At 36.8% G+C, this 10000-nt stretch overlaps 2 protein-coding genes across 2 annotated transcripts in view; both read right to left on the bottom strand.

Annotated features, from left to right (window-relative positions):
- LOC125038023 (uncharacterized PE-PGRS family protein PE_PGRS54-like) overlaps nt 1-7480 on the bottom strand; it is a 7574-nt gene extending 94 nt beyond the window's left edge. Inside the window, exons 1-5 of the mRNA XM_047631259.1 lie at nt 7356-7480; nt 5545-5575; nt 4123-5012; nt 3402-3507; nt 1-836 (exon numbers count right to left, since the gene is read on the bottom strand). The exon at nt 1-836 is cut by the window's left edge and continues 94 nt beyond it. Of these exons, the coding sequence (XP_047487215.1) occupies nt 1-836; nt 3402-3507; nt 4123-5012; nt 5545-5575; nt 7356-7480 (1988 nt within the window). The remainder of the gene's footprint in view (nt 837-3401; nt 3508-4122; nt 5013-5544; nt 5576-7355) is intronic.
- A 268-nt stretch (nt 7481-7748) lies between these two features.
- On the bottom strand, nt 7749-9102 carry LOC125038024 (ATP-dependent RNA helicase A-like). The gene is made up of 2 exons (XM_047631260.1): nt 9091-9102; nt 7749-8748 (listed from the first exon to the last, which is right to left on the bottom strand). Exons 1-2 carry the CDS (start codon nt 9100-9102, stop codon nt 7873-7875), a joined length of 888 nt encoding a protein of 295 aa, XP_047487216.1. The 3' UTR covers nt 7749-7872.
- Between the last annotated feature and the right edge of the window lie 898 nt (nt 9103-10000).

Genomic DNA, 10000 nt, shown 5'->3' on the forward strand with positions numbered 1-10000 from the left:
CCACCAGATCCACTACCACCAAAACCACTAGCACCACTTCCGCTGCTACCAAATCCGCCTCCAAGTCCTCCAGCACCACCAGAACCGCCTCCGAATACTCCAGCACCACCTGAACCGCCTCCAAAACCATTGCCATTTCCTCCTCCAACACCACTGGAACCTCCAATGACCTGACCGCCTGCTTCAGCAGCTGCCTGGAGGGCAGTCTGAAGATCCACTCCAATAGGAAGGGTTGGATTTTCTCCCTCTTCATAGTTGACGAAATATACCTCAGGATTTGAAGGAGGAGCAGCTGTCACCTCGATCACGCGCTGTCCTCCGTCACCTCCGCTCTTGTTCAGGACGTAAACAATGTTTTCCTGTTTTGGTGGTGGAACAATAATAGGTTCGGGTCCTGGACCTTCTTCAGGAATGCGTACGAACAGGATGTTGTGATCAACCCTCGGTGGTGGAATACTTGGTGGTGGACCGCTTTCCCCTTGAGGCTGTTCGGGAGCATCATAAACGAACACATTTCTTGTAACGATGGGAACGACGCACGATCCATCTACGTGCAGGATCTCTCCTTCTCTGCAGGCTCCTCCAGAACCTCCGCCCCCATAACCTTGTCCAGATGAAGAGCCTCCAACACTTGAGAATCCATTTCCTCCACTACCTGAAAATCCACCTCCACCGCCTGAGAATCCATCTCCCCCAGAGAATCCTCCTCCTCCGCTGCCGAACGATCCTCCTCCTCCACTTTGAGCGCCATGGGAAAACCCTCTTCCGGAAGGCGCTGCTAGATTATATCCTTGGGGGACAGCGACAGACGTTGCGACTACAGCCAAGGAAATGATCTGTAGAGAATGTTGTATTATTTTATTTTTAAATATCAATAATCAAAACATTGCAATGTAATGTAATCCATTAGGTAATAAATTGACAGAAGAATGAAGACGGTAATGGTGTATTCTAGTGAATGGGTTCCCAATATGGGGGCCATTGCCCCCAGGGTGACCATGTAGTAATTCCTGGGGGGAGGGGAATTTGATTCCACCTAGAGTACCTACATATAATTGTCTTTTACATGCAATAAATTGGAACCATTACACTATTCATAGGAAGTAATAACTGAATCTGAAAAGCTGACAGACATTGAACGGGGTCATGGATAAAATTACATATTGGTCAGGAGCCACAGAATGAAAATGGTTGGTAACCACAGCTTTAATGAATACTGTCTATCTGTAAGGGTCTTAACTTTCGTTAAGGAAATTTAGGTAATGGGTTTTTAATAGTACATCTTACACATCTAAACACGAGAAACAGTGAGAATACCACTTACTAAGAACTTCATGGTGGAAGAATCTACCGACCTGAAGTGCACATCACCTTATATACTACCAGTTTCTGTGCTCTGCGAATCCCTTTCCCCTTCTTTTTTTTCAGACTTTCATACCTGGGTATGAAAATGCGGTCGGTAAGAGAGATAATACCTTTTAAATTTTAGCATCGATTTGACAAAAAGTTTTCATACATAATCTTACGTATGCGTATGAATATGTAATATATGAATATATGAGATGTGTTGTGTATCTTACACGTACCCACAGATAAGGAATGTCTTGTGTAATTGAGAACTGAATGATAAAGTAATGGGAAAATACACAAGCCCCTAAACGGAGATGTGTCCTACGACGTTGTCATAAAAATGATAAATAATAATAAATAATATTTATTGATGATGGTTCAATGAACTTCGATGTAAGTGCACTATAGATGCACAATAGTGGGTTCTATTTCACCCTTCTCATTGTTCTTAGTGATTCCTTGAACCATAGTTTAGTATCTTACAACCAGGACCATACAATGTATTCAGCGTAAGCACAATCTATAGGAATAGGAAAATATACAAATCGTTTTCTGATACGAATGCTCTAATCGTTTATTGAATACAGATGAGTCTCACTTCCATAATATTGTGTTGCACGAATAACAAAGACAAGCAAAGAAGTCATTCGGGGAAGGACAGTGAGTTAAAGGAATTATTGGAAAAAAAAAAAAAAAAATGTTTATTATATTTTTGAAGAATTATCATGGTATCACATTTTTTTTTAAGAAAACCAAAAATTACAATGATTACATTGAGCATTATCAATTTCCAATAATGTTGCCAAAATACAGCACACATAATCATCAGTTCTTGTTATTGTTAGTAATTTGTCATCTAACGCATCAAGTAATTTTGAATAAACACTCTTTTTCATTATGGAATAGAATTTACATAGCTTAGGTTATCTTGACTACCGTAGATATAAACGCTCGAACGGTTCCAATATATATATATATATATATATATATATATATATATATATATATATATATATATATATATAGATGTATATGTGTATAAATATATATATATATATATATATATATATATAAATATGTATATGTATGTGTATATATATATATATATATATATATATATATATATATATATATATATATATATATATGTGTGTGTGTGTGTGTGTGTGTGTGAATGCGTGTATATATATACATATTTACACACACATATATATATATATATATATATATATATATATATAAACACATACATATTTATTTATACCTACATACATATATAATATATATATATATATATATATATATATATATATATATATATATATATACATATATATAAACACATACATATTTATTTATACCTACATACATATATAATATATATATATATATATATATATATATATATGGTAGAAAAATACATAATGCACAACCTAGATTTATTGATAATAGGACAACAGTTACGAAATCTACCTCAAGGTGGAATTCAGGTGGATTTCGAAACAGCTGTCCAATTATCAGTGAGTATTTTACCATTTCTCTCTCTCTCTCTCTCGCTATATATATAAATATAAATATAAATATATATATATATATATATATATATATATATATATATATATATTGTATGTAGATATAAATAAATATGTATACCTATGTATATATATATATATATATATATATATATATATATATAAAACACACTAACACATAATAATGTTAAAAAATGTTTGTAGTTCTGATAAGGTCAGGTTTGATTGACAGCACTGATATAACCCATCTTGAGTTGCCAAATCCTAAAGAAATAAGCAGTAATTGTACTGATCTTTCTCTATACAAGTTTTCATATATATTTTCAAATATATAGAAGAACTTTTTTCAAGAACATAAGGATGTTCCCTATAATAAGTGTATAGTCCATGCACAATGTTGTTACAATCCAGTTAATATTCTAGGTTTTATAATTGAGGATATTCCCTACAACAGGGGATTTTTCTATTCACAGCAATGTAAAAATCCAGAGAATAATCTAAGCATTATAAAGGAATTACGCTGTCGACGTCGAACGTAGTCTGTATCGCGGGTGTGACAAGATGTGGTCGTTGAACAGCGTACTTATCGGTAAATTTGTTAATAGGAAGCATTGCATTGTCTGCCCTTTGTTAAAACATGTCAGGGTCGAGAGAGGACAACTGTATCTTATTACTAGAATGTTAAAACCAGCCTTGAAAAAGATGTCATCAACAGTAACTGTTTTATTATTTATTTGTTTTGGTATTCAATCACGTAGTTATTAATTCCTCATAATTTATCGGTTAAATATGAATGAAGCATTTGGTTAATAAATATATGCTCCAAAGATATACACGTATGAATGTTTCTTTTTTCGGTTAACTCTCTCAAAACTGAATAGTTTTGGTGATCTCTTTACTTCTCAGATGCATATATATATAAAAACAAAACAAAACAGGAAACCCCATTTCTAACAACCAGATTTTAACAGTAAAACAATTAATGAAGATAACGGTAAAGTAAATAGTTCTAGTAATAGCAATAGTGATAGGACTAACGGTGAAAATGCATACATTTCTCACACCGAGCTTAATCCAACAGGGACTTTTAAAAAAAGAAAAGAAATAAATGTTCATTTTATTTATCATTACATAAACAAACAACAGGTAACAAAATTAATGAAAGTTGGATGAAGAAAAAACATCTCTCTTTTCTGTATAAAACCATTCAAAAAAGTGTTTTTATGATGGAGGACCATACAGGTCACTGCCTGAACCCCTTCCGCTACCCGCGCTACCACCAAAACCACCAGCACTAATTCCACTTCCACCAAGACCACCAGATCCACTACCACCAAAACCACTAGCACCACTTCCGCTGCTACCAAATCCGCCTCCAAATCCTCCAGCACCACCAGAACCGCCTCCGAATACTCCAGCACCACCGGAACCGCCTCCAAAACCATTGCCATTTCCTCCTCCAACACCACTGGAACCTCCAATGACCTGACCGCCAGCTTCAGCAGCTGCCCGGAGGGCAGTCTGAAGATCCACTCCAATAGGAAGGGTTGGATTTTCTCCCTCTTCGTAGTTGACGAAATATACCTCAGGATTTGAAGGAGGAGCAACTGTCACCTCGATCACGCGTTGTCCTCCGTCACCTCCGCTCTTGTTCAGGACGTAAACAATGTTTTCCTGTTTTGGTGGTGGAACAATGATAGGTTCGGGTCCTGGACCTTCTTCAGGAATGCGTACGAACAGGATGTTGTGATCAACCCTCGGTGGTGGAATACTTGGTGGTGGACCGCTTTCCCCTTGAGGCTGTTCGGGAGCATCATAAACGAACACATTTCTTGTAACGATGGGAACGACGCACGATCCATCTATGTGCAAGATCTCTCCTTCTCTGCAGGCTCCTCCGGAACCCCCACCCCCATAACCTTGCCCTGATGAAGAGCCTCCAACACTTGAGAATCCATTTCCTCCACTGCCTGAAAATCCACCTCCACCGCCTGAGATTCCATTTCCTCCAGAGAATCCTACTCCTCCTCCACCTTGAGCGCCATGGGAAAACCCTCTTCCGGAAGGCACTGCTAGATTATAGCCTTGGGGGACAGCGACAGACGTTGCGACTACAGCCAAGGAAATGATCTGTAGAGAATGTTGTATTATTTTATTTTTAAATATTAATAATACCGAAAATCAAAACATTGCAATGTAATGTAATCCATTAGGTAATAAATTGACAGAAGAATGAAGACGGTAATGGTGTATTCTAGTGAATGGGTTCCCAATATGGGGGCCAATGCCCCCCATGTAGTAATTCCTGGGGGGAGGGGAGGGGGAATGGTGCAATATGAAATTCATGACGTCGAATTAAACGGAATTTGATTCCACCTAGAGTACCTACATATAATTGTCTTTTACATGCAACAAATTGGAACCATTACACTATTCATAACAAGTAATAGATGAATCTGAAAAGCTGACAAACATTGAATGGGGCCATGGATAAAATTACATTGGTTAGGAGCCACAGAATGAAAATGGTTGGTAACCACAGCCTTTATAAATACTGTCTATCTATATGTGTCTTAACTTTCGTTAATGAAATTTAGGTAAGGTGTTTCTAACTGTACATCTTATACATCTAAACACGAGAAACAGTGAGAATACCACTTACTAAGAACTTCATGGTGGAAGAATCTACCGACCTGAAGTGCACATCACCTTATATACTACCAGTTTCTGTGCTCTGCGAATCCCTTTCCCCTTCTTTTTGTCAGACTTTCATACCTGGGTATGAAAATGCGGTCGGTAAGAGAGATAATACCTTTTAAAATTTAGCATCGATTTGACAAAAATATTTTATACATACTCATACGTATGCGTATTAGTATGTAATATATGAGATGTGTTGTGTATCTTACACGTACCCACAGATAAGAAATGTCTTGTGTAATTAAGAACTGAATGATAAATTAATGGGAAAATGCACAAGCCTCTAAACGGTGATGTGTCCTACGACTTAGTCATAAAAATGATAAATAATAAGAAAATAATATTTATTGATGGCGGTTAAACGAACTTGTAAGTGCTCTATACATGCACAATAGTGGGGTCCCTTCCCCCCTTCTCATTTTTTTCTTAGTGATTCCTTGAACCATAGTTTAGTATCTTACAACCAGGACCATACAATGTATTCATCGTAAGCACAATCTATAGGAATATGAAAATATACAAATCGTTTTCTGATACGAATGCACTAATCGTTTATAGAATACAGAGGAGTCTCCCTTCCGTAATACTGTGTTGCATGAATAACAAAGACTAGCGAAGAAGTCATTCTGGGAAGGACAGTGAGTTAAAGGAATTATTGGAAAAAATGTCGTTATTATATTTTTAAAGAATTATCATGGTATCACTTTTTTTTTAAGAAAAACAAAAAATACAATGATTGCAATGATCATTATCAATTTCCAATAATGTTGCCAAAATATAGCACACATAATCATCAGTTTTTGTTATTGTTAGCAATTTGTCATCTGACGCATCAAGTAATATTGAATAAACAATCTTTGCCATTATGAAATGGAATCTACATAGCTTATGTTATCTTGACTACCGTTGATATATACGCTCGAATGGTTCCAATAATGATTATTTGGATATTATTATTATGAGTTTTTGCAGTCATAGCAGAAAGTAGAAGTATCACTTAATGTTACATCAAAAAGTGATAATTTTTTTATATTAAACAAACCTAAAATATAAGTAAACCCGCTGTAGAATGTCCATCATTGTTCATTACATGACTAAAAGACAGCTTCTTCCGCCTTTGGTGACCAGTCATCTTAACCTCCTTCCTGCAGCACAGACATTCTGGGTTCAAAGGTGAAGCAGACTGACTTCTTTCCCAATACAGTGAATGGAATAAAATGAGATGAAACTGATACCAATATTCAAATAATGAAACATTGTCATTTTATTTCCGCTAATATTATTACTGTAATAGATGTTACATCATAAGCTATGGCAGAGTTATGGTTCTCAAACGTTATTGTTACCCCAGGTAGTGTTACGACAAATCAATTACCACTACCCCTTCCCCATACTTCTTCAATTATGTGAAGTTAAGGGAAAGAAAATTGTAGGAATATTTTAACTGCAATGCGTTTTTATGTAAGAAACTTATTTTACTTAAGAAGTAAAAGAAAAAAAAGAAAAAAAAAAGTTACAGGTAACCATTTGTTCCTACATTATTTATAGGAAACATGGTATTATCTGCCCTTTGATACAATATCAATGCCAGGGCCGAAAGAGGACAGTGCACATTGCATATAAGTAACCGTCTTATAACAAGCAAGAACTTTAAGACCGGCCTTGCAAGAGGGCATCATCAACATTATTTATTTGATTTGGTGTTCGTTCATTTATTATGTATCAGTTAACAAAACATAAGAAAAAAAATGAAAATCTTACAAGGTTAATTACCCCCGGTTATACTCCCAGTTATTCCTTAACTGATATGAACGGCGAATGATCGCTAAACTGAGTACAAACTGAAGTGGGGCTAAATTCCTCAGAACCCGGGCACTTAAAACACTCTGCCCCAGCATTTCCTCTTAAGATATACAGGTATGAATACACTTTTCGGCTGTCAACTCTCTCAAAACGGAATAGTTTGTGGTGATGTCTTTGCTTCTTAGATCCTTATATAAAGAAATAAAATTAAATAAAACAGAGTCTCCATAACAAACAGCCAGACTTTAACAATGAAATAATCAAGGATAGCGGTACAATAAATAACACTAGTAATAAACATAATGGTTAGACTAGCGATGATTATGCATACACTGCTTACACTAGGGATATTGAAATAGAAAATGACGTGTTCATTTTATTTATAATTATAGAAACATGCAACAGCTAACAAAACGAATGAAAATTGGATGAAATAAACACGATCCATCCCTCTTTTTGGTATAAAACTCCATTTAGAAAAGAATCTTTAAGATGGAGGACCATACAGACCACTGCCTGAAACTCTTCCGGTACCTGCATTGCCACCAAAACCACCAGCACCACTTCCGCTACCACCAAATCCGTCGCCAAATCCTCCAGCACCACCGGAACCGCCTCCAAATCCTCCTGCACCACCGGAACTACCTCCAAAGCCACCGCTGATTCCTCCAGCACCTCCATTAGAGCCCCCGATGACCTGACCACCTGCTTCAGCAGCTGCCTGGAGGGCAGTCTGAAGATCCACTCCAATAGGAAGGGTTGGATTTTCTCCCTCTTCGTAGTTGACGAAGTATACCTCAGGATTTGAAGGAGGAGCAGCTGTCACCTCGATCACGCGCTGTCCTCCGTCACCTCCGCTCTTGTTCAGGACGTACACAATGCTTTCCTGTTTTGGTGGTGGAACAATGATAGGTTCGGGTCCTGGACCTTCTTCAGGAATGCGTACGAACAGAATGTTGTGATCAACCCTCGGTGGTGGAATACTTGGTGGTGGACCGCTTTCCCCTTGAGGCTGTTCGGGAGCATCATAAACGAACACATTTCTTGTAACGATGGGAACGACGCACGATCCATCTACGTGCAGGATCTCTCCTTCTCTGCAGGCTCCTCCGGAACCTCCGCCCCCATAACCTTGTCCAGATGAAGAACCTCCGACATTTGAGAATCCATTACCTCCACTGCCTGAGAGTCCACCTCCACCGCCTGAGAATCCATTTCCTCGAGAAAATTCTCCGCCTCCGCTGCCGAAGGATCCTCCTCCTCCACCTTGAGCGCCATGGGAAAACCCTCTTCCGGAGGGCGCTGCTAGATTATATCCTTGAGGGTCGGCAATAGACGTAGCGACTACAGCCAAAGAAATGATCTGAAGGGAATGCAGTATAGTATTGTTTTAGTTTGATTAGTAATATTCTACATAAAGGTAAATGCATTGTTTCACTAGAATATTATTAGCAATGTGCTTCATTTTGTAATAAGTTTAGCTGGTAATAACGGTAATATTTTTCCTTATGTAGTTTCTTGAATTAATTAATGTGTGTGTGTATGTGTACGAGCGAGTGTGCGTGCTTATAAACAGAGAATGTGTCTGCGTGAATTTTTCCTTTCATCAGATTTGTTACATTCAGGTATGAAATCAAAGCCGCCATAAAATATACGAAACCATAAAAGAGCTGCCTTCGAATACACCCAAACGATGAACTCTTACCAACGACTTCATGTTGGAAGAATATACCGGCTTGAAGTGTGCATCACCTTAAATACTAACAGATTCTTCGCTCTGCGGAATCCCTTTCTCCCATTTCAAACTTTCAAGAGAAGGAAAAAAAAATCCTCACACAGTATAGCTATGCGCGTACGTACATGTGTGTTCGTGTTAAGGGTCATGTTCGTATTAAAGGTACATATAATTGGGAAATAGTGTAGATGAAAACGAATGATTGCTTGAGAGGTGTTTAAGACTCTCTAATTTTCGGTCACAAAAAAAAAGAACGATATGGAAATTTTACGATAAACGGGCATAAATGAGTGTAAATATATTAAAGCGAACAAAAATAACGTTCAAAATTATTTGAATAAAGTGATGAGAGGACAATAGTAATACACATTATACCTATAAATCCCATGGTCTCTTTCATATACTTCAGGCAGTATTTACGTAGTGACATAAAAGCGAAGGCTTGATGCTTCATTTTCCACGAAGTCATAGTATGGGAAGAACATGATCACAACAGAACTGCGTAAATATATGACCAAAACAAAATTCCTGAATGTTATGAACTCAAACGTATGTGACAAGTAGATTAACGTGTAGACAGATATCACCACCAACATTATCACAATTACAGTTACTCAGTTATTATCATTTTCCCATTATTAACACCGTTCTTATTATTATCATTATCATAATCATTCTATTGTCATTACCATTTTTCTTAGTATTGTCATAATCATTATCAATATCGTCATCGTTATTATTACCATTATGATTATCATCATCTATGTTATTCATTATTATTCGTGTTAACATTATTGTTGTTATTGTCATTATTTTTAGCATTATAAGTATCATTATAATTATTATTATTATTATTGTTGTTGTTGTCATTATTGTTAGC

Source organism: Penaeus chinensis, chromosome 24, assembly GCF_019202785.1.
Source record: "Penaeus chinensis breed Huanghai No. 1 chromosome 24, ASM1920278v2, whole genome shotgun sequence".
In the NCBI taxonomy this organism is placed as follows: Eukaryota; Metazoa; Arthropoda; class Malacostraca; order Decapoda; family Penaeidae; genus Penaeus; species Penaeus chinensis.